The 24,194-nt window shown below is 37.1% G+C and overlaps 1 protein-coding gene and 1 pseudogene across 4 annotated transcripts in view; both read right to left on the reverse strand.

Annotated features, from left to right (window-relative positions):
* C2CD3 (C2 domain containing 3 centriole elongation regulator) overlaps nt 1-24,194 on the reverse strand; it is a 146,828-nt gene that overhangs the window by 77,451 nt on the left and 45,183 nt on the right. For all 4 annotated transcript variants that reach the window (XM_055320669.1, XM_055320668.1, XM_055320672.1 and 1 more), the window contains 10 exons: nt 23,126-23,277; nt 22,285-22,494; nt 21,331-21,443; nt 15,289-15,407; nt 12,961-13,083; nt 9,269-9,769; nt 6,383-6,534; nt 4,398-4,644; nt 3,109-3,289; nt 9-192 (listed from right to left, as the gene is read on the reverse strand). In XM_055320669.1, coding sequence (XP_055176644.1) covers nt 9-192; nt 3,109-3,289; nt 4,398-4,644; nt 6,383-6,534; nt 9,269-9,769; nt 12,961-13,083; nt 15,289-15,407; nt 21,331-21,443; nt 22,285-22,494; nt 23,126-23,277 — 1,982 coding nt within the window. The remainder of the gene's footprint in view (nt 1-8; nt 193-3,108; nt 3,290-4,397; nt 4,645-6,382; nt 6,535-9,268; nt 9,770-12,960; nt 13,084-15,288; nt 15,408-21,330; nt 21,444-22,284; nt 22,495-23,125; nt 23,278-24,194) is intronic.
* LOC129506722 (non-histone chromosomal protein HMG-14-like) lies at nt 452-1,707 on the reverse strand (annotated as a pseudogene).

Raw genomic sequence — 24,194 nt, forward strand, 5'->3', positions numbered from 1 at the left:
TATTATACCTGCACCAGATTTCAAACTGGACTCCACCTCCAGGCACAAGCCCCTGTGCAGAGAAGGCACTCAGTAGAAGCCTTTGCACTGGAACTTCAGCTGGCAACAGAAGAGAGTGATGGTGTTCACTATTAAAGATGGGATCTGGAACACAGAGTGTGGTTGCAGATCTGAAAGGCTTCAGAGAGACTCCTTTGGAAAAGAAAAGCAATTCAGTATAATCCAACACAACATCTAGTGTTTTATATGTAGTAAGACAGTATGTTAACATCCAGTATTATTCTATTTCATTCTCATAATACTCCTGTGAGGAAAACAAAGCAACTATTATTACTACTACTTAATAGACAGAATATGGACATATTGAGGTTACATAGTGAACCCAAAGGTCTTAGAGGTAGTAGGTCATGGACCTGGAACCAGAATCTTTATCTTCTTCTTTTTTTTTTTTTTTTTATGTGCTTCAAGAAATTCTTTCATCATTTTTTATTGGTTGTTCTGAGGATCAGTACAGACATTTCAATTTGTACACAATTCTTAACGTACGTACCGAAAATCTAAAAAATCATGTAGTTGTGATCCTTTTCTAAAAGTTATTCCAGTGACCTTCCAGCTTAAAATTTGGAGGCAAATTTTCCTTAACAGTATATCAAGTACCAATATCTTCAAATGCTGATACACTGTTATTACTTTGTTAAGTCCCATTAATTCACAATTTAATATCATATACACTACATATTCAAATTTTCAATCTTGCACAGCACATTAACAGTTACTAGAAAAACTGGACTACCACAACCAAGATGTTACAGAGTGCACAAGAATTCTGACAAGGAGAGCCAAGATCTAGGAGTGGTTTTCTTTAGGAAACAATTCTACCAAAAACAACATGGGAATAGAAGAAATTTAAAATGTTCAAGACATATTAAATGCACGACTGACTCCAAATTGCCATTTAGTATGCTTGGTATTATAGGATATAAAAACTACCCCGTCTATGGAATGTTGAGCTGACACCCAAGACAATCAAAGCCTCCCACATTCAATATCCCACTATTTTCTGGTTGTACCAAAAAATAAACAACCAGCAAATGATTTCACCTCTTAAAAAAAAGCATTTACACTTAAAAAATGGGATGAGGTGGGATTCCCTCCTTCTTAAAAATGTTTCTAGAGCTACTAAAAAACTTGCCATTTACAAAATAGTTGATAAAAATATTCCTCTGGATTGTACAAGAAGGGAGACAGGGACCACTGATAAGACATGGTATATGGTATTAATCAGACTTGGCTTCTTTCTCTCCTGCTTCATCGGAGGCTGGACTCTCCTCGTTCTTGGTTTCTCCGTTTTCTGCAGGTAAGTCTTCTTTCGTTTCTTGGTTAGCCACTTCAGCCTGTTTTCCCTTTGCTCCCCTTTTCCCCTTTGTTTGCACTTTTTTGTCTGAAGATTTATCCTTTCCTGCCGCCTTTTTTGGCTTCGTTTCCACTTTTGCGGGAGCAGGTTTAGCGGACAACCTCGCCGACCTCCTCTTGGGCTCCTCCTTGGCCGGCCCTCGGCCGAGCTGACCTTCCTCTTGGGCATCGTGGCGGCGGGGCGGGCGCGTGCCGGGTGCCTGCGGGCCGCCGCGCGCCGAGAGCCTCCGCGAAGCTGGGCTGCCTGGGCCGCTGACGCTCCTCCCGCCGCCCGAGCTGCTGCGACCCGCGGCGGGGGCCGAATCTTTATCTTCTATGTTATTTCTACAAAAGTCCATTTCTCTAGTAGCTATGGTCCCCAAAATTTTCATGATAATGCAGAAGAAAGAGATCCCTTTGTTGTCGGACAATATTTAAGGGTTGTAGTTTCTCTACATCTTCATCAACACCTCTTGGTCTATGCTTTGTTTTTGGTTTTCTTAATTATTGCCATCTAGGTGTATCCTGTGATGCTTTTGGTTTTCATCCCCAAATGACTAATGATGCTGAGTATCTTTTCACATACTTACTGGCCTTTGTAGATCTTAGGAGAAATGTCTATTCAGATCTTCTGAATATTTTTTAATTAGATTTTTTTAAATTATTATTTGTAAGAGTTTTTTAGGAGCACCTGGGTGCCTTAGTCGGTTAAGTGTCTGCCTTCAGCTCAGGTCTTGATCCCAGAGTACTGGGATTGAGCCTCACATCAGGCTCCCTGCTCACTGGGGAGTCTGCTTCTCCCTCTGCCTTTTACTCCACTCATGCTCACTCTCTCAAATAAATAAAATCTTTTTTAAAAAATATTTTAAAAAATATATTCTGGATATAAGTCCCTTATCTGAACCCCCAAAATCAATAATGGCAGCACTTTTGCAGTTATTTGTGGACATGCTCAGAATGGCAAAAAAAATTGAGTCACTTGACTTCATTGTTCCCAGCTTAGCTTAAACAAAGTGACACTCTGCTTTCCTGTTTTAGCTCTCACAGATGATCAGATGATGGAGATGGTAGAGGCTAGTGTGGTGTAATGCAAGAATACCTGGCTCTGGGGTCAGTTGGATGGGGTCTGAACATGAACCTTGTTATTGTCACTGGGGCAGCCTCAGTCACTTAACATTTCTGAACCTCATTCTCTCTTTTGTAAAATAAAGAAAATAGAATCTACTAGAATAAGTTGTTTTAGGATTTACAATTATGATCTATGTGAGATATATATGTACATATTTCCCCTAAGAGCAATGGTTCAGTATTCCCTAACTCAGTGTTCCTAATGCTATGTTATGTAGAATATAACTGCTGTGAGTAATGAGGATCAACAGTATGTGCATAGATAAAAGTGAGGAGGTATGTAAATGATGTAAGATGGGGCAAAATATAACTTGTGGATCTAGGTAAAGGGTATATTGAAGTTCTTTGTGATATTTTTGTTAAATTTTCCATAAATTTGAAATCCTATCAAAACACTTATAATCCTTATAAGTTACAAGACATAACTTATAAGAAAAGAAAAATAAAAACTTAGTCCATTTCCTCTACTACTCAGGTTAAGACTAGAAACATTTAGGAACACAAAATTCACTCAGGAAAAAAAAAATTCTAAGTACAGCCAATGAAAAAACCATACAAAAATGAGAAACTCTAACCTCCCAAACCTACCGTTTTCAGGGAACTCAGGTCCTTTTAGCACACTGGATTGGGAGTCTTGAACTGGAAAGTAGTACTGGACATAACAATCTGCTTCTCCCCAGACTGTTGCCTGAAGAGGGGCTAGCCCTTTAATTTTCTCTACGCGGAGCTCAAAGTGATGTTCCATCAATCCATTTCTTTGGTCCTCAGCCTATTGAATGAAATAGAGATACTGGTGAGCTTTAAAGAAAAACTTTCTTGGAATATTCCTGCTTCTCTATGAAATATGTGCTTAGAGGAAAAAATGGGCATAATTAGTTGACACTAAAACAGATACTTAATTTTCATTGTATATAAATCTAACAACTGCTCATTGTAATTAGATCAAAGTGGATTTACTCTAGACTGTGAGACTAGGTCAATATTAGGAAATCCATAAGTGTAATATAGTTCATTAATGGAACAAAGGAAAAAACATGACAATCTCAATAAATGCTAAAAAGGTATTTGATTCAACACTGTCTCCTGATTCTTAGTACACTAAGAATAGAATACATCAAGAATAGCTTAATAGAATAAAGAATATATATATATACATATATATATGAAGCAAACAGGTATTAATATACTAATTTTTAAAAAAATATTTTATTTATTTTAGATAGGGGGGGGAGGGACAGACAGATAGTGTAAGTATGAGCCAGGGGAGGGGGAGAAGCACACTCCCCACTGAGCTCGATCCCAGGACCTTGGGATTATGACCTGAGCCAAAGGCAGATGCTTAACCGACTGAGCCACCCAGATGCCCCCATACTAATTTTTTTTAAGTAGGCTCTATGTCCAACGTAGGGCTCAAACTCATGACCCTGAGATCAAGAGTCACATAATCTGCTGACTGAGCCAGCCAGGCACCCCAATTTACTTACTATTTTTAATGAAGTTGGGAATAACACTGAGACTATTCATTAATGATAGACTAGTCAGGGAGGTTGTGAACATACCATTACTGGTTGCCTATACTAATAACAATTTAATGTTTTTATTATTTACTCTAGCCAGGCACTATACTAACCCCTTCACTTGTAGCTAATGTAACATGTATAGCTAACAACAGTGGAACCTGGGTTTGAATTCAGGTAGTCTGACTCCAGAGCCAAGGCTCTTTATCTCTACTCTATACAGCTTCAACAGATACTAGATAACTGATATTTGGGAATATTCAAAGAGGGAATTCACAATGTTATGTATATTTAAAGCATCATGTTGTGCACCTTAAATGAGATTATGTTTTTGTAAACAATCAAGTGTTTAGTCAGTACCATAGTAACAGATGCTACAGATGGATGGTCCAGAAAATGCGATGGCCTAGGGCTGAAGGGAGGAAGTTTTCCTTCTTCATTCTTTAATCTTTGCAGTGCCATTATCTGATCTGAAGAACCCATGGCTAAAAAGACACGAAGACTCCCATTTTGGTGGCCCGAGAACACATCAACCACAGGCATGTAGCTGTCAACAGCAACAACTGGGTACTGAGCATCAAGCAGCAGGCGAGAAATTTTGGGATCTCTAGGGGGAGAGAAATTTCAAATGAGCAAATAACAACCATCAATCATGTCACAGAGTTGCTAGTGCATTTCCTACTTGGCTTATTTTCTCATTTGTTAAAAATGGGTCTACAACTAGAAAACAATGGTTTAAAAAAACACATGATTCTGCCGTAACTCATCAAATAAAAATTATCAGGGAGGTAAGTTCCAAATGTAGCAATTTGAAAGCAGAGAAAGTGTCTGATTTATGTCTGTTATCACAATGACCCCAAGCCCAGCATCTGGGATTGAGCACAATCTTAGGAAAGCCTTGCTGAGTTGCATTACTTTACGGGAAGGCAGTGTGGTCAACTTGAAAAAGTATGGACTTCAGAATCTGGTAGATAAGATTGGGATAATGTTGCCAATAATATTCCATTTATAATCCTTCTAACACTGAAAAAGTTGATACTATCCACTATTAATAGAGGAGAAAAAGTCCAAATGCTCTTCATTATATCATGCTAAATCTTAGCTCTGCCATTTACTCGCTGAATGACTCTAAGTAATCAACCTTTCTGTTTCCTCTTCTATAAAATGTAGGTAATAAAACTTCCATCAAAGGGCTGCTGTTCGGACTAGCTGAGATAACAAATCTAAAATATAAACTATAATACTTAGCATATAAAAGTGCTCAGTAAATGGTAGCTACTATTGTTTTTATGCTCTTTCAGCAAAGAATGGGGTCTAATGAAATGAGAAGGGAAGGGAAATACCAGACAGGACCTTAATATCACAACTAAAAATGAAGAAAAAGCCAAAGCCTACAACTGACAGGGGCATGATTCCAGCAGTACTCCTTAGTCTGACCACGCTTTCCAATGTTACTATCTTAAGAATATCACTGTTCACAGAAGGCTTATCTATTTATTTTCTCACTAGAATGTCACAATTGTACCATAAGTGAGACAGGGGGTCTGTCATCACCCTCATTTTACAGATGATGAAAAGAAAGCCAAAAAGGCTGACTTTAGCAAGTTAAAGGATAAGTTTCCTCATTTGTAAAAAGAGGATATTGATAGTATTTCCTGGGGTTACAGGAAGGCTCATGTGAAACAGGGCCCACAAATTTGAGGGCTCTTTGCAAAATGTAAAATACAGCATTTAAAACACAGAGCCATAAGAAGGCTGTTAGGAAAGAAGTCAGTGCTAAAATAATTAAAAATCAGTACTTTGAACCAAAACAAAAAATGAACAGTCTGCAGTGAGGACAGAAATAACCTTCAGATAAATCGATACCCCACTGGCAAATAGCTGAAGCGAACAGTACTGTTTTTGTGACAGAGAACTAAACCATTAGTTTTGTGCAGTGATAAACTTTGGCAATAGAGCTTCTTGGTGAAGCAGAACTCTCTGGGTTCTAATCCTGGTTTTACTACTTATAATATATATAACAAGTTATCTAAATCCTCTGTGCCTTTGTTAACTCATCTGTAAAACAGGGGAAATAAAAGTTACCTGCCTTAGAAAACTGTTGTGAGGATTAAATGACTTGATGTATGTAAGTTTCTTAGCATAGGGCCTGAAATATCTCTATCTGTACAATATCTGTAAAACTGTTTTAACATAGGAGAAAAAAGCAGCAACTGTGGTGAAATTGAGAAAATCCTCCAAGGTATTATTGGGCTAGTGATTTTTTGCAAACTAAAAGAATTCCTCTTCAGTCCATACAAAGATAAAGGTGTAAAGTAAAGAATATTTCAAAAGATCCTATTTACTTGAATGACATGTAAAACTGATGGAGAGGGAGTTTCACCAGCCCGAGCAACTTGTCCTGTCCTGGGCTCCGCACCTTGTTCCAAGTTTCAATTACCATCACATTATTCTTCAGCCTTTCCAGGTATTTGGAAGACAGAGAGACAGGAATCACCTGGAGAGAGGAGCAATCAAAAACCAAAACCAAACAAAACCTCACACCTGAGAGAAAGGATTAATTTATGTCTTTATTCAACAAGTACTAACTGAATGCCTAATTTGAACTGAAAGCCATGTATAGTGCTAGAAGTTGAAACCATTAAAATAAAACCCACTCTGTATCCTCAAGACAAGCTAGTCTGGTTTAAGTGACCAACATATAAAGGCCAAATACAAAATGGTATGAGTTCTCTGATGAAAAGCTCATACAGACAGGGATTTGAGGACACAGAGAAGTTTGTTAGACATGTCAGTCACTGTGCCTGCCCACCTCATCCCCTCATCCAAGCCTTTGTAAGGCAAAATGACCCATTTGTAGACCCCTGATGAGATTTTTTTTTCTGCCCCGCCCATCCCACAGAAGTTTTTGAAAGAAAGATGGCTACCGACTGGACAAGGGTTGAACACCTAATCAAAGAGCAGCCAATTCATTGACTGGATAGATATGGCCTAGTGCAAAAAGCTCTGCCCAGTCGATGTCATGGTAAATAACAAGCCAACAGTTCACTTGAATTTTCAGTGCAAAATTATTCAGGAACTAGCCAGCCAGCTGGTAGCTGAAAGGGAAAGAGAAAGGACGCCTGGGTGGCTCAGTGGTTGAGCACCTGCCTTTGGCTCAGGGCATGATCCCAGGGTTCTGGGATCGAGTTTCGCCTCGGGCTCCCCGCAGGGAGTCTGCTTCTCTCTCTGCCTAGGTCTCTGCCTCTCTCTTTGTGTCTCCCATGAATAAATAAAAGCTTTAAGAAAAAAGAGAAAGGGAAACTCACAAAGAGAAGCAGAGATCTACAGCCAAGAGCAAGTCAGTTAAATTAATGGCAGAATCAAGCACTCACAATTTGAAGGGACCAAAGCTGTAGTATAACTGCATCAGCAGAGGAGAGATAAGCCCCATGATAAAACCAACAGAAAACATGAAAGGAAAATGAATGAAACCAGAAATGATGCATGGCAAGATGACAGGAAGATACCAGAAGAGCACAGAAACCTAAGCAGACCTACTTTTGTATCCATCTTGAAACTACAATTACATTAGGTACCCTGAGCACATTTCTGTTCTGTGAAACCAAAAAAAGTGAAATATAGTGACCTAATCTACAAATAGAGAGATTTCAGAGCAAGCTGCTGGCAGAAAATAACCCTAAATTCAGAAGGACAGGCAGAAGTCAACTCATATAAAAAGCTCTGCCTATTAGGAGTCATGAAGGTTGAAAAGGAACACAAGGCAGAAGGAAAGCACATGTAAAGACACAGCGGTAGGAAAAGAGAATGTTTATGAAACTGTAAGTAGCTGAACACAGCTGGACTTCCTAGTGAGAAGGGAAGAGTGACAGGAGTTGAGACTGGAAAAGTACAGAGAGAGTCAGTTCTTAAAGATTCTTGTAGTCCATACTAAACATCTGGACTCTATCCTGAAGGCTCTGGGGAATCGTCGAAGTTTAAAGCAGCGGAGGAAAATACTCAGATTAGTGTTTTAGAAAGATCATTCCTGTTGGTACAAAAAGGAATAGACAGAGAAAGACCAGAAACAGACTAGACTAAAGGCTATCCAGAATGGGAAAGAGACTGAAAGCACTGGCAATTGAGTTGAGGTAAGATTTATTCTGGAGATAATTAAGTTTGCAGCATCTATTGGATTTGGTGAAAAATTATGTAATAAAGAGTCAAGGATATCTCTCAGGTTCTGCTTGGGTTTCTGAATAGATTACAATATGAATTAGGGCAGACAGGAGGAGGTGGAGCATATTTGGAAGGAATAATAAATTCAGATTTGGACACATATGAATTCCTTTTTTCATTTAGACATCTTTACTGAATACCTCTGATATACCAGGAAGTACATTAGGTGTCAAGTGTTATGTGCTTCACATAACACTACATCTTGGGACAGAGTAGCAGTTAGAGAGATCAGAAACCTGATTGGAAATGTTTGGCCTACATGGAGGTATGGATTTGGAAGTTATCTTCATAAAATAATAATATTATTATTATAATATATATTATATATTATTATTATAATATATAATATATATTATATAATAATAGCTAAAGCTATGGGAATAGAAGCAGTGACCCTGGGAAAAGAGGGTTGGTTTGGAAGAGTGCCAAGGAGCACTGAACAGGAGCACCAATAATTAGAGGTAAGAGAAAGGGAGAAAGAAGTGCTGGGTTACCACTCTTTTCCTATTGGCCCAGAGACTGAAAAAGAACAGCTGTTGATTTAGGAAGAAAATAAGAGTAGAGTTACAAAAATCAAGAAAGGAAACAATCTAAGCAATAGCATCAAATCCTACAGAGAAATCAAGTAAGATAAGTACTGAAATAAGTAGAGGAATAAAAGAGAGAAAAAATTTTTTAAAAGTGTTGGAGATACAGAAAAGAAAGGGAAATTTAGTTCTAGAAGAAGCAAAATAGAATTCAGAACTCAGGCAAAAGAAACAGTGGGAAACCATATCAACTGAGACAGAACACGTGGAAATGAAGACATAAGTTTTAAAATGTTGACAATGTCTTTTCCTCTTCCTATCCCACAATGGGAATGGATCTGCATGGTAGATAAATTACAAAGGTCTCTTCCAGTCTGAACATCCTAGGTTTCTACAAAAGAATGGAATTATGATTTGGGAAACATACTTGTCTCAGGCCCCCATATATCTTTAAAGGATATGGAAAATTGATATGTACAAAGTTACCTGAAAAAAGTTAAAGACTGGTTGTGTTGTGCCCCATGCGATGACAGATCTGGTGACTTCCTCTGTGCTGAAAAGCTTGCAATTTAAATAAATGTTGCACGGTGGTTGTTTGTCAGATTCTCCAGTAATGAAATCTTTCCCATCTGGCACCATCAATAGCACATGCAACAGCAAAGCACTCTCCTTGGCTGACTCATTTGTCTGATTTGCTGAATTTTGAGAGGCTGGCACAGCTACGAAGGTCATTGAAGGATTTGGTGCAACAGGGTTTGGTGACTTTGGGTTGGGGAGCACCAAATTCTGCACTTTCTTTGCAGCTTCTTCATGAATTTGATCTAGGTTCTCTGGATTTTTGGTACAGGTAACATATTGACCAGGTTCTGACAGTGTCTTATCTAGACTTGTAAGAGCACAAAGTGGGCTATGTGATGAGGTACTGCTATTTAATTTAGTATTCACACCAGTGAAATCCTTGTTATCTATAACAAGCTCTATGGTTACCTATAAAACACAAAAGGAAGAGAGTTAGCAAGAATGTCTTCTGAAGTCAGAATCAGAATTCTGGAGCTAGAGGCAAATCAGATTATTAGAAAATAATTAACTCATTCTCAAATACCATAATAGTAAGAACGCTAAAAGACTATATATACATTACCTTATTAAGATTAAGAAAAGGTAGACAGAGGATTTATCAATGATACAAGATGAGCATGGAACATCATCATGTGCCAGAAAATAAGGAAAGGCTCAAAAAAAGGATGGAAACATATTGAAAGGATACAGAATTCAGTCAAAGGAGCTCATATTAGCCAAACCTGGGACAATTTGAGCATCAAAATGAATAATAGTGGGGATCCCTGGGTGGCTCAGTGGTTTAGTGCCTGCTTTCGGCCCAGGACATGATCCTGGAATCTCAGAATCGAGTCCCACATTGAGCCTCCTGCATGGAGCCTGCTTCTCCCTCTGCCTGTGTCTCTGCCCCTCTCTCTCTCTCTCCTCTCTCTCTCTCTCTCTCTCTGTGTCTCTCATGAATAAATAAATAAAATCTTAAAAAAAAAGAATAATGTAATGGATTATAACCTATTGAATAATGCAAAAATCCATGAGCCTATACCAACATAAATAAATATGGAAGAATGGGCAACTCTTCTATATAGTAGAATACAATTCTACTTGGAAGGGAAGAGTCAGAAAATCATCATCTTACAATCATTATAGTGATAAGTGATTTAGGTAAATATTGGAGGACATTCTACAAAATAATAGGCCTTACTTTTAAAAAATATCAAAGTACTGAAAGACAAAGAAGGGTTGCAAAACTGTTCCAGACTCAAGGAGATTAGAGAGAGATGACAAATCTAATAGATAACCCTGGACTGGAAAAAAAAATCTATAAACGGACGTACTGTCACAGTTGGTGAAATATGCATATGTACTACAGCCATTATCAATGTTAAGTTCATTTTTATACCAGTACAGTGTTGCATATGATAAAGTCCTTGTTCTTAGGAAATATAAGAACTTAGGGGGTGTGAAGAGGCATGATGTCTATAACATATTCTCAAATAGTTCAGAAAAAAATTGTGTGTGGGTGTGGGGGGCAGTGCAGAGGGAGACAAAGAAAAAAAGAGAAAGGAAGAGACAGGAGGCAGATAATTATAAAGCAAATGTGACAAATGTTAGTAATTGGTGAGTCTAGGTAAAGGGTATGTGAGTTCTTTGTACTATTTTTGTAGTTTTTCTCTAAGTTTGAAGTTATTAGAGATAAAAGGGACACACTGTTCCCTTTATTTAAAACCTACAGCAGAGTTCTCTCACTCTATTAAATATGGACAGCAAACTATCTAGAACAGTACTTCTCTCAACACAGCCAGGACAGAAAAATTTCTAGTTCATCAGTTCTATTAATTCCTCCTTTCTGATTTTAATTTTGCAGTCTAGAATGAACTAGGCAAACAAAAAATAAAACTTTGATAGTGAAAGAGTAGCGTGATGTTAATTTTTCATAATGACAATCACATCAGTCTTTAAAACTAAATGGTATTTATTATCAAGAAGATCAGAAATTAGGCAGAGATGGCTTCCAAAAAGAGGCAGCAGATGAAAATCAAGATTAAAAGTATGGAGGTATGAACCAGCACGATACCTTATTGATTCTTTACACAGTTTGACATGGCTATTGGTAGGGAAGCTGCAAGTGATAGGCTAGGGTCTTATACTGGGCCCTGTATTTTATCTTTTGGATAATGGAGAGCCATGGAAATGTCATAGGTATGACTGTGATTATTTTATTTTATTTTAATTATTATTATTATTATTTTTTATGATAGTCACACAGAGAGAGAGAGAGAGAGAGGCAGAGACACAGGCAGAGGGAGAAGCAGGCTTCATGCACCGGGAGCCCGATGTGGGACTCGATCCTGGGTCTTCAGGATCGCGCCCTGGGCCAAAGGCAGGCGCCAAACCGCTGCGCCACCCAGGGATCCCGACTGTGATTATTATTATTATTTTTTAATTTATTTATTTATGATAGTCACAGAGAGAGAGAGAGAGAGAGGCAGAGACACAGGCAGAGGGAGAAGCAGGCTTCATGCACCGGGAGCCCGACGTGGGATTCGATCCCGGGTCTCCAGGATCGCGCCCTGAGCCAAAGGCAGGCGCCAAACCGCTGCGCCACCCAGGGATCCCCCGACTGTGATTATTTTAAAAGCTCATCAGAACAAAGGGGATTTTGTCATAAGAGAAAGTCATATGCAAGCTACACATTCAAATTCTGCCACCTAAGAAATCCTGGAGCTTCTGAATACAAGGAAAGAACTCTCTCTCCAGTGAATTATACATCAGAATTCATTCCACCAGGCCACAAACTCAGTCACTTCTGTCCTTGTTTACTGCCACTTCTCTAGTCCAGACCATCAATTATCTCTTTTCTAAATTAATGTTAAGTCTCCCTATTTTTCCTCTTGATCCCTATAATCTATTCTCCACAGTTACCTTTTAAAAATGTAAATCAGGGGCACCTGTGTGGCACGCACAGTTGGTTAAACATCTGACTCTTGGTTTTGGCTCAAGTCGTGATCTTGGAGTCATGAAATTGAGCCCCACGTTGGAATCCATGCTCAGCGCAGTCTGTTTCTGATTTTCTCTCCCTTCGCCCCTTCGCTTGTGCTCAATCTCTCTCCCCAAAATTAAATTAATTAAAAAAAATGTAAACCAGATGTCACTTTCACTCTTCAATGTTCGTTCTCAGCTCTAAGGATAAAATCTAAACAATTTATGGAGACCTACAAAGCTCTGAACGATATGGCTTCCGCCTGCTTGTCCCATTTTACTTTCTACCATTCTCCCTCTTGGCTCACTATCCCATGGCAACATTCCTACTTTAGGACCTTTGCATGAGTCATTCCCTTTCTCTGGAATGATCTGCCCTCGACTTTCTACTTGGTGGCCTCTTCCTCTCCTTCAAATCTTACCTAAAATGTCACTTTCTTACAGAGACCTTCTCTGACCACCATCCCCTACTTCCTCCCAGGTATTCACTTTCACATTGTACTGTTTATTTCCTTCACAGCAGTTCTGCTCCCCTATTTTCATAGAAGCTGCAAGAGGAGAGACCCTCATTTTCTCGTTCAGTGCCAGCCAGTAACATGTGCTCCCTAAATACTTGACTAATTGAACGTCTACCTACGTACCTTAAGGGGGCCCAGGGGAGTCTGACCATGGTCTTGTTGCACTGGAAGCTGGTCACTGAAAGAAAGCAACTCAGACTGAATGACAGTTCGTAAAGACAGCGATGCAGATCCAATGGCTTCTGGCTGAAAGGAGGAAAGAAAGAATTTAGGTTAAATTAAAGACAAGCCACAGGGGATTTTAACTGAAGTGACAATGTAGGACAGTTTAGAAAGGAACCTACATTTTATGAAGCAAATAGCTTAACTATTTGACCGAGGCAACTTTAAGTGGGAACCTATATTCTGTCATATTTTGGTTCCCATTCCGGGTTCACTACTTCTCTCTGGAAGATTACAGGGGGTTTCATGAGTCACCAAGAGGTTGGAAGAGAACCTTTTTCTATTTTTAAGAGTTAGTTCTTTACAAAAAGTATTCAACTTCACTATTAAAAAGTAACATCTAGATGATACAAATTTTTGCCATTAAGCTGGAAAAATTACAAAACTTAATATATCTGATGCTCTCAAGGTTATAAAGAAACAGGCTATCATAAATGTCTGAAGTTGGGAATATAAGTTGGCAACATAGTTCTGGACAGCAAATTTGGCAGTAAACATTAAAAGCTTTAAGTATTCACTCTTTATCCCAGTAATTTCACTTGAGAATTTATACTGAAGAAATAACAAATACATAAAAAGCTTATAAATAAATATGCATATTTTTGAAATCAACAATTAGTAATAGCTAGAGGTCTAATAATCAAGAATTATTAAGTTAATTATAGCACATTGCTACAATACAATAATACACAGCCATTAAAATGATGTTTACAAGAAGTCTAAAATAATAAGAACAGTATTATAATGCTTGATATAAATAGTATTAAGTATATATAGTAAATCTTCAAATATTTATAAAGATAATGTTAAATTTTTTAAAAAGCAGGATAAAAACTATATTCAAAATTATCCTAATACTGCCAAAGATTTAAACATGTATTTTATTTATTTGAAAAAAAACAAAAAACAAAAAACAAAGGGGAAACATAAATATTAGCAAAGTTATTTCTTGGTGTTGGGATTTAGACAATTTTGCTTTTTCAGAATTATTTTTTCAAGTTCTCTGCAAAAAACACATACAATTCTTTCATTAGAAAGAAGCCATGAGCTAGGTGATTCAATGTAAATATACTGGAATGTTTACAGAAAGGCAGTCCTGAGGTTGTAGAATTGTGTTTTTCCACCTCTTCCTATTTGGTAAATTTTCCAAAACGAATGGGACGACTGGGTGGCTCAGCGGTTGAGCGCCTGCCTTCGGCCCAGGTGTGATCCTGGAGTCCTGGGATCGAGTCTCACACCAGCCTCCCTGCATGAACCCTGCTTCTCCCTCTGCCTATGTCTCTGCCTTTCTCTCTCTCTCTGTGTCTCTCATGAATAAATAAATAAAATCTTAAAAAAATTTTTTTTTTCTGGGATTCCTGGGTGGCGCAGCGGTTTAGCGCCTGCCTTTTGGCCCAGAGCATGATCCTGGCGACCCGGGATCGAGTCCCACCTCGGGCTCCCGGTGCATGGAGCCTGCTTCTCCCTCTGCCTATGTCTCTCTCTCTGTGTGACTATCATAAATAAATAAAAATTAAAAAAAAACACTTAAAAAATTTTTTTTCCAAAAAGAACTTATTTGTATCCTCTGAAAAAAAACAAAAACCCCCCAAGATACATTCTTCGTGCTCTCCGTACCAAAGAGGTGGTCAAAGATTAGGAAGGCTATGTAGTTTTACTGAAATAAGTTAAAAACTGCCCACAACATAGTTTATTGATTTATGCTGTGCCAATTACAAGTGGATTTTATAAACTTGGAATAAGCTGATCAAAACTGCTATCTACATTATATTATCTTGGACCTCTACATATTTTGCCTGAAAATAGGAAATAGAGTCTCAAATTAAGGCTAATAATCTATATCAATCCAGATAGTCCCCTCTCTGTAGCAGGGAATACAGTGAAGAGGTTAAGATCATAGGGTCTAAAGCCAGAAAACTTGAGATAGAATCCTGCCTCGCTTTATCTTTTATTAGCTTGAGTGATCTAAGTTACTAAACTTCACCAAATCTCAGTTTCTCTGTCCACAAATAAAGAAAATAATGTACTTAATTCACAGACTTGTGATGGTTAAATTTGGTAGTATATTGGTGTAGTACCTCTAGCATATCTGGCTCCTGACAAATAGCAAACAGATATTAGAAATAATAATAAGCTATGTTTGGAGAAATTCCTAGTACAGGTAGGAATATAATTTTTAAGTATATTCTAATTCCCTAGTGTAAATGGTAAGGCAAAGGTCAAAGGTACCTTTTTCTGTGGGGTTTTCTTTGCATAAATTTGGAAAGTGAGATTGGAATTCCACCAGTGTTCTATCATTGGGCCACCAAATTGTACTGGAAACACAAATCGCTGTTGGAATTTCACCACTGTAAGGAGAACCAAACACATAAGAACATGTCAGGCTACCCAACTAGAGTCATCATCAATTCATGCTTTGACACCACCCACCTCTCTTTTGATCTAAAATCTCTTTTAGAAATTTAGTCAGTGTGGGGCACCTGGGTAGCTCAGTTGGTTAAGCGTCTGAGTTCGGCTCAGATCATAATCTCAGGGTCCTGGTATTGAGGCCCACAGTCAGTCGGGTTCCGAGCTTAGTGGGAAGTCTGCTTGCCCGTCTCCCTTCTTGTGCACTCCCTCTCTACTAAGTAAATAAACTCTTAAAAAAAAAAAAAAAAGATGTGAAGAGATAGATCTTGTAAGTGTAAGATGTAAGGTGATAGGATTTGTTTTAAGAAGACAAAAGGTAGGTAGTATAACAAAAAAAGAAGGGAGTGGGCCAGAAGTGGGACAAGAGGGATTAAATGAAGAGAAGAATTGAATCAAAAACTGTAATACTGAAAATGAGTTTATTTTTTGGCTGAAGACTAGGGGACTCCTACTGTCACATTTACATAAGGTATCAGGTACTAATGTTAGCTGGCAGTGTTAAGGCAGGGTAGAGTCTGTGTCTTAGAAGGGAAAGGATTTCTACTGTAATAATAAATGTAAATGGAATAAAGTAGTGTTAGTATTTGAGTTTGTGCTCACTGCTACGGGGCTTTAACACAGTTAAAAAACAGAAAAAGGATTTTGGGATTAGAATAAAAGAATAGGAGGTCAAGCTCCAGTTCTATTACTTACTAGTGACCAACTTTGCCACAATTTCCCACCTGTAAAATGATCTTCCTGTTCACTCACTTCTATACCCTTAAAATGGATCTGGAAAACCTTCATAAAAGGCCCAGTTACAGAAGAAATTGCTATTTGTGGTATTCATTCAAACTGACACTTTGGTTTATTGATCAATTTCATTCATTTTTGCCATCTTAATTCTTGACTCTGTATATTTCTCTTGGCACTCATAAACAAGATCTGGGTCTCCTAATCTTGATCTCCACATGGGAGCTGTAAACAAAAGGTCTGGGCCCAGGAAGCCCACACCCATTGGACCAGTTTACCTGATTATTCAACCAGGAGAAGGGATATAAGCAATACCTACAATCTCATTGGTGTTGGAAGGATTGAGTAACAGATGGAAAAGCACTTTGAACACTGAAAAATCTTTTTTGTACAAATAGAACTCTATTTCATTCAGATTTTTCCTCACCATCTAGGTACATTTTTACACTGTATTACTCTATTTCTCACATAATTCTCGGTTTCTTAAGCTCATGGCTTTTTTTTTTTTTAAATTATTAAAAGTGAGTTGGGCAGCCCCGGTGGCGCAGCGGTTTAGCGCCACCTGCAGCCCGGGGTGTGATCCTGAAGATCCGGGATCGAGTCCTGCATCGGGCTTCCCGCATGGAGCCTGCTTCTCCCTCTGCCTGTGTCTCTGCCTCTCTCTTCGCTGTCTCTGAATGAATAAATAAATAAATCTTAAAAAAAAAAAGTGAGTTAAGGCAATAATGAAATAAACTGTAAATAAATGGCTAAACAATGTCCCAGAGAAGATTTTTTTGTTTTTGTTTTTGTTTAAGAACTGGAAGTGATAATAATAGAGTTGGAAGGTTACTTTGAAAATACCTAGTCTAATCTATGTTATTGTTAAGGGGGGCCCTCAGATGAAAACGGGGATTTTCCTTAAGCTCATACAATTAGTGTGTGGTATAAACAGAACTACAACTCTGTCTTCTAATTCCTGGCTTGATGCTTATTCCACACTGCCTGTATGATCTTTTTCAGAAGGACACAGGGAAAACTCAACCACTGTGCCCAACAATGATAGTAATTTAAAAGCAATACAGATTAAGAGCACATGACTTGGAATAAAAAACATGTTCTAGGTTCAGGGGCACCAGGGTGACTCAGTTGGTTAAGCATCTGACTCTTGATTTCTGTTCAGGTCATGATCTCTGGGTCACAGGATTAAGTCCTGTGCTTAAGATTCCCTCCCTCCCTTTCCCTTTGCCCCTCCCTATCCTCCCTCCCTCTCTCTCTCTCTCTCCCCTCTCTCATTAGATAAAGAAATAAAATCTTGTATGAAAATCAATGAAAAGGTTAATGTATATAAAACACTTAGTAGAGTTCTTGGCATGTAGTTTAGTGCCCAGTAAATGTGAGCTACTACTATTTACATACTATTTTAGAGTTTAATGATTTTATATTCATTATCCCATTTGTCCATCAATTCCTTGTGTCCTTGCTTTGCAGGTACTATGTTAACTGCAACTCATGTATATCAGAACTGTGTCCTTGCTGTATCTCAATTTTATAGATGGGGAAACTGAAGCTCAGAAAAGTTTTAAGAAACTCATCAGATATTGTATAGGCAGTTTTAAGAAACTCATCAGATATTATATAGGCAGAGGAGATAGAAGGGAAGTCTAAGAAAAAGATCCAACATTTTTCCGTGCGATGGGAGTTTGATAAGTTTTAAGCATGTGAAAGCTCCTTAAACATACTTTGAGCCAACAGGATCTTGAATGCTCTGAACAAACTTCCAGAGCAGCTTCTGTTGCTGTCAATAATTTAAGCATATGCCAGAACGTAAACATATGAAAAACTTTAAATCCCCCTTTAAGGTGATGGGGAAAGTCAAACAATGTATTCTAGTAAACAAAGAATACTTTAGGCATTGTTTTTTAAAAGTATTTTCTAACCAAAACCACAATTAGATACCACCTCACACTGGTCGGAATGGCTAAAATTAACAACACAGGAAAAGCAGATGTTGGTGAGGATGTGGAGAAAGGGGAACTCTCCTGCACTGTTAGTGGAAATGCAAACTGGTGCAGCCATTCTGGAAGACAGTAAGGAGGTTCCTCAAAAAAGTTAAAAATGGAACCACCCTAAGACCCAGCAATTGCACTATTAAGTATTTAGCCAAAGGATACAACCATAGTGATAAGAAGGGGCACATGCACTCCAATGTTTATAGCAGCAATGTCCACAGTAGCCAAACTATGGAAAGAGCCTAGATGTCCATCACCAGATGAATGGATAAGAAGATGGTGTGTGTGTGTATATGTATGTGTATGTGTGTATATACATATATATATGTTTGTACATATGTACATATATATGTATATGTATATATATACATATATACACACATACACACAATGGACTACTACTCAGCCATCAAAAAAAAAAGAACTCTTGCCATTTGCAATGATGTGGATGGAACTAGAGGGTATTATACAAAGCAAAATAAGTCAAAGAAAGACAAATACATGATTCCACTTATATATGGAATTTAAGAAACAAAACAGAGGAACATAGGGAAAGGGGAGGAAAAATAAAATAAGAACAAAAAGGGATACGAACCATGTGAGACTCTTAACTCTAGGAAACAAACTGAGTGTTGCTGGAGGGTAGGTGGGTAGGGGGATGGGGGAACTGGGTGATGGGCATTAAGGACACTTGATGGAATGAGCACTGGGTGGTTTTTTTTTTTTTAATTTTATTTATTTATTCATGACAGAGACAGAGCAAGAGAGTGAGGGAGACACATAGGCAGAGGGAGAAGCAGGCTCCATGCAAGGAGCCTAACGTGGGACTCGATCTGGGGACTCCGGGATCATGTCCCAAGCCAAAAAGGCAGACACTCAACCTCTGAGCCACCCAGGCATCCCAGAGCATTGGGTGTTATATGCAACTAATGAATCACTAAATTCTATCTCTGAAACTAATAATACAGTATATGTTAATTAAATTGAATTTTTAAAAAATGTAGAAAAAAGTAAATAAATATTTTTAATGATTGTATTGGATATACCCACATCAAATAAGAAATGAAGCATATTTGAAATTTTTCTACTGAAGCACTGTTTTTAAAAATAAGAATGAAAACAACCTAAATAGTGATATATTAATCAATTAGGGGTGTTTAAATTATGGCACACTCATACAAGGGAATACTATATAGTCATAAAGGACTGGGAAGACTGAGTTCTTTAGGTCCTGGTATGAAAAAATTGCTAAGATAACGGTGTTAAAGACAAGGTGCAGAACAGTGCATAAGGTACACTAATACTTGGATAAAAATGGGAGGGCAAAAAAGGATAAACACATTTACTAATATATGCATGAAATACTTTAGGAATAATACAAAATTTACAGCATTGCCTACAAAGATTTTGAACCAAATGAATAGATTATATCTAGTTAAAAAAAACAAAACAAGGCAAAATAAAAATTTAAAAATCCAATGTTACCATGCTGTCTAGGAAAATTACTTGAATGTGTAGGAGAGTTAAGACCATATCTTTTAGTTCTTAAATTACCTCCCAGAGAGGGAATTCAACGCTAATGAACCATTTATGGATCAAACTGGATAATCAACGCAAAGATATTTGCAAAATCTGTTAGAAAGTTGTATAACTTTGGATGACAGGAACATAAATGTTTATTATAATACCTTTTTGCTTTTTTGTATTAGAAATACTTAAAACAGAAAAAAATACAATACCAAAAGTACATGCAACAAAAGAAAAAAATAATGGACTACAGCAAAACATTTGTGCTAAAAAAAAAAAAAAACCCAAAAAAACATTTGTGCTATAAACAATAGTATTTAGAAAATGAAAGGCCAGTCTGTTAATGTAAGAAAATATTTGAAAATCATAGCTCTCACAAAGACCTCATATCCAGAATATATAACCCATAAGGGTCTTTATCCAGAACGTACAAAAAATTCTTACAACCCAGTAATAAAACTTAAAAATGGGCAAAGGATTACAACAGACATTTCACCAAGATATACAAATGGACAATAAGCACAACAAAACATGCTCAATATCCTTAGTCATAGGAAATGCAAATCTAAACCACAGTGAGATACTACCTCATAATCCCTAAGATGGCTAAATAAAAAATGATAGATAGTGTGGGTGGGTGAGGATGTGGAGAACTGGAAACTTCCATATATTGCTGCTGAGAATGTAAAATGGTGGAGCAGCTGATGAAAACTAACTGGTAATTCTTCAAAAAACTAAAACATACTTACCATATGATCTAGCAATTCTGCTATTAGGTTTATACCCAAGGGAAATGAAAACATATATCCACACAGAAAAGTGCACAAATATTCATAAAAGCATTATCCACAATAGCCAAAAAACAGAAACAACCCAAATGACCATCAGCTGATGAATGGATAACCAAATGTGGTATAGCCATACAATAAAGCATTAGATAGCCATAAAAAGGTACACGGTAGTGAAACATGCCATAACATAGGTCAAATCTGAAAATATGGTAAGTCAAAGAAGCTGGTTACATAAAAATCACATATTGTAGGATTCCATTTATACGAAATGTCCAGAATGAGTAAAATGATAGACAGAAAATAGATCAGGGGTTGTTTAGTGTGGGTAAGGGTAGAGATAGGAAAATTAAGAGTGACTGTTAATGAGTAAGCGATTTCTTTTCAGGGGATGGAAATATTCTAAAATTACTTTATGATGGTTGCACAACTCTGTATACACTAAAAACCACTAAATTCTTCACTGGGTTCAATAAACACTTCAATAATTAAATCATGTAGTATGTGAATTATATCTTGATAAAGCTTTTAAAAAAAGGAATAAAAGAAAAATCGCAATAGTTGAGCAAACATGCTATAAGCAACAGTTCTGCATTCTAGTCTCAGGTACGTTACTGACTTGGTGCCTTGTTATCAGGATAGTCATAGCACTTCTGGGCCAGTTTCCTCACTTACAAAATAAAAGAATTAGAGTAGATTCATTTCACAATTCTTTCTAACTCTAAGATCCTATGGTACTATAAAAGTCAGATGAGTATTTGGAGATTGAAAAATTCTTCCACAGCCAAAATATTTAAGGAACAGAAAACTTGTCTTTCTCTTACTTCCATCTGTAATTTTACTGGAGGCGAGTCGAATGACCTCGGTGATCAAAGTTGTCTTTCCCAATCCACCTTTAGAAAAGCCCACAGGAAAGTGATATTCCACAAAGAAGGTGCTAAAAATCAAAACCAAAGAAAAGTGATTAAAACATAAACCAAATAACAAATGTATTTACTGTCTGATCCTACGTATGTTTTAAGGCCCTATTTTCAGCACCTTAGGTCCTCAAAGGACCTCTCTCCTCTTTGATGCCTTCACCAATCGTGTCAGACAGAGCTTCCTTGTGCTCCCATCGTTCATTCACTCTATCTATTATTGAGACATAATTGACATATAACATTATATTAGTTTCAGGCATATAACAATGATTTGATATTTGTATAGGTTGGAAAATGATCACCGCTGTATGTCTACAAATTTTCCACAGCACTTTTATTTTTCTATTTATTTTTAATTTTTAAAAAAGATTTTATTTATTTATTCATGAGAGAGGTAGAGACAAAGGCAGAGGGAGAAGCAGGTTCCATGCAGGGAGTCTGATGTGAGACTTGATCCTAGGATCCTGGGATCACAACCTGAGCAAAAGGCAGATGCTTATTAACCAATGAGCCATGCAAGTGCCCCTCCACAGCACTTTTTAATATAAAACATCTATTTTGGCTCCTATAGCCATTTAAATGTCTCTCTCTTTGGCTGACTGTAAAGTATGTAAAAACAGAGTCAGGGTCTCAGTTTCCTTTATTCTCACACTTACCTAGTATTGTCCTTGAAACCTACTGAGGAAAAAAAAAAAGAAAGAAAGAAACCTACTGAGGAATTCAATGCATTTTTGCTGAATGATTCATGTGAAAGTACTTTACAAACCATAAGATGTTATACAATTATTTATTATATTACTATTATCATCACACACTTTTCAGAAATGTCAAATTTAGCTTTCCATGTTAGAGACGTACCGCCTTTTTGTTGCTGTCAGCTTAGGTGGTCTCCCAGAAAAACTTTTTTTGTCAGACGTCATCTGAGGACTATCTGGAGGAACTCCCATTGTTTCAATGATGACTCTGACTGAATGCGCTCTACCCAAAAGGGCCAACCTATCCACACTTAGTGTCATCACTTGGGCATCTTCTGGAGTTTCTGATATCATCCGTTGTTCAACCAAATTTCTGAAAGGAGTTCATACGGACAGTGAAACAGGTAGCCCAAGACCCAACATGAGACGATCTAGTTTGCATAGGCAAGAAGAGGAAAGGGGAAGGGCAGCAAGTATCTTAATTCACAAGTTATCAAGAACTGAGAAATGACTTTAATCAATAGAATTTTGGTCCTAATCCAGAGTGAAAGAAATTTCAAAAAATGTAAAAACATTCTTGTAATCTAAAGGTTTATCTCCATACAAGTATAGAAACTGATGTTACAGAATTAGATTTTCTACAAGAGCTACAGACAGTACACCTCAGTTACCCACTATTTTAATATAACTACTATCATCACTTTTGTGTATTCCTTTTCATTTGCTTTCTTTATGCATATTTTCTACAGAAGTGTAGTACAGCACACATTCAACCTAGAATTCTGCTTTCTCCCTTAACCATTTTATTATATCCATCTTTTCATATTATTGCACTTTTAAGAACTTAATACTTAATGAATTATTGTAACTCACTTTACCAATATGATAGTGTTGGGCAAATACAGGTCATTTACTTAGGAGATTTTTTTTTTTTTTACTTTAGGAGATTTTGTGAAAATAATCTTTGCTTTTGCCTCTAAATAAGCAATCATGGAAAGTCTCACCTATTTTTCTTGCCCGCTGCTCTTTTCTTCAACTTAAGATCATCTGACTCTAGAACCTTAGGAGATTTAGCAAGAACTTTTGACTGGTTCATTTTGTTAGAAGGAACAGTATCATCTTCACTGAAGAAATCACTGATGCTGATATCAGATTTCTATGGGGGGAAGAAACAAAAAGAGAGGCACTAAAAAAAATTACTTTAGGGAGAGTAGTAATGAATATATTTCTCTAAAAGTAATCAAATTCTTCTCTGCACATGTATCGGTCTTTTAAAGAGATAATTGATGCCAAGGAGATAACCTCACATTTTTCCTGGTATATAAAAATAAGCTATAAATTCAGTTCAAAGAAAATAAATAAAAACAGACTCTTCTTCCACATTCTCAACAAAAATAACAATCATTACTTATTTACTACCTACTATGCATCTAGTACCAAAGACAGATTCCAAAGCCTGTATTTCTACCACAGTGTAATAAGGCAAAATGGTACAATGTCACCTAATTATATGGATGCAAAAACCCCATCTTTTTTCACCACTCCATACTACCAGTGATTTATTTTAATCTTGCAAAGATGAACTGTTTATTATGTCACATAATAATCTTATTATTTATCTTATTATCTTTATCTTATTAAGATTATCTTAATAATAATCTTATTATTAAGATTTTCTTAATGAGGGAACCAGTTGCTAAGCCTCCTGTAATTAAATTTTACTTGGAGAAAAGACAGCTTAACACAATTGACTCATCAGCCCTTTCTATCACAAAATGCAAAAGAAAGAGAGAAAACAGTGATATACTTATTTGGTTCCAAATTAAAAAAATGAACTTGTTAATATAAATGCAGAAACGAATCCAATGTCATTTTAAGTTTATCACCTCCACTTCCCTTTTCTCAGCATCTCAGGGTATATACTATATTGACCTGTGACAAGGGTAACAAATTAATAGTTAAAGAAGTATGATCAAAATGTCCTTTAAGAAAGAAGTATAACTTTTTTCAAGGTGAAATTGCAAAAGCTTTTTTGCTCTTAGGTTTTTCTTTATTAAGTGGCAGCTTTTAAAA

Source organism: Nyctereutes procyonoides, unplaced genomic scaffold (genome assembly GCF_905146905.1).
Source record: "Nyctereutes procyonoides isolate TBG_1078 unplaced genomic scaffold, NYPRO_anot_genome, whole genome shotgun sequence".
Taxonomy (NCBI): Eukaryota; Metazoa; Chordata; class Mammalia; order Carnivora; family Canidae; genus Nyctereutes; species Nyctereutes procyonoides.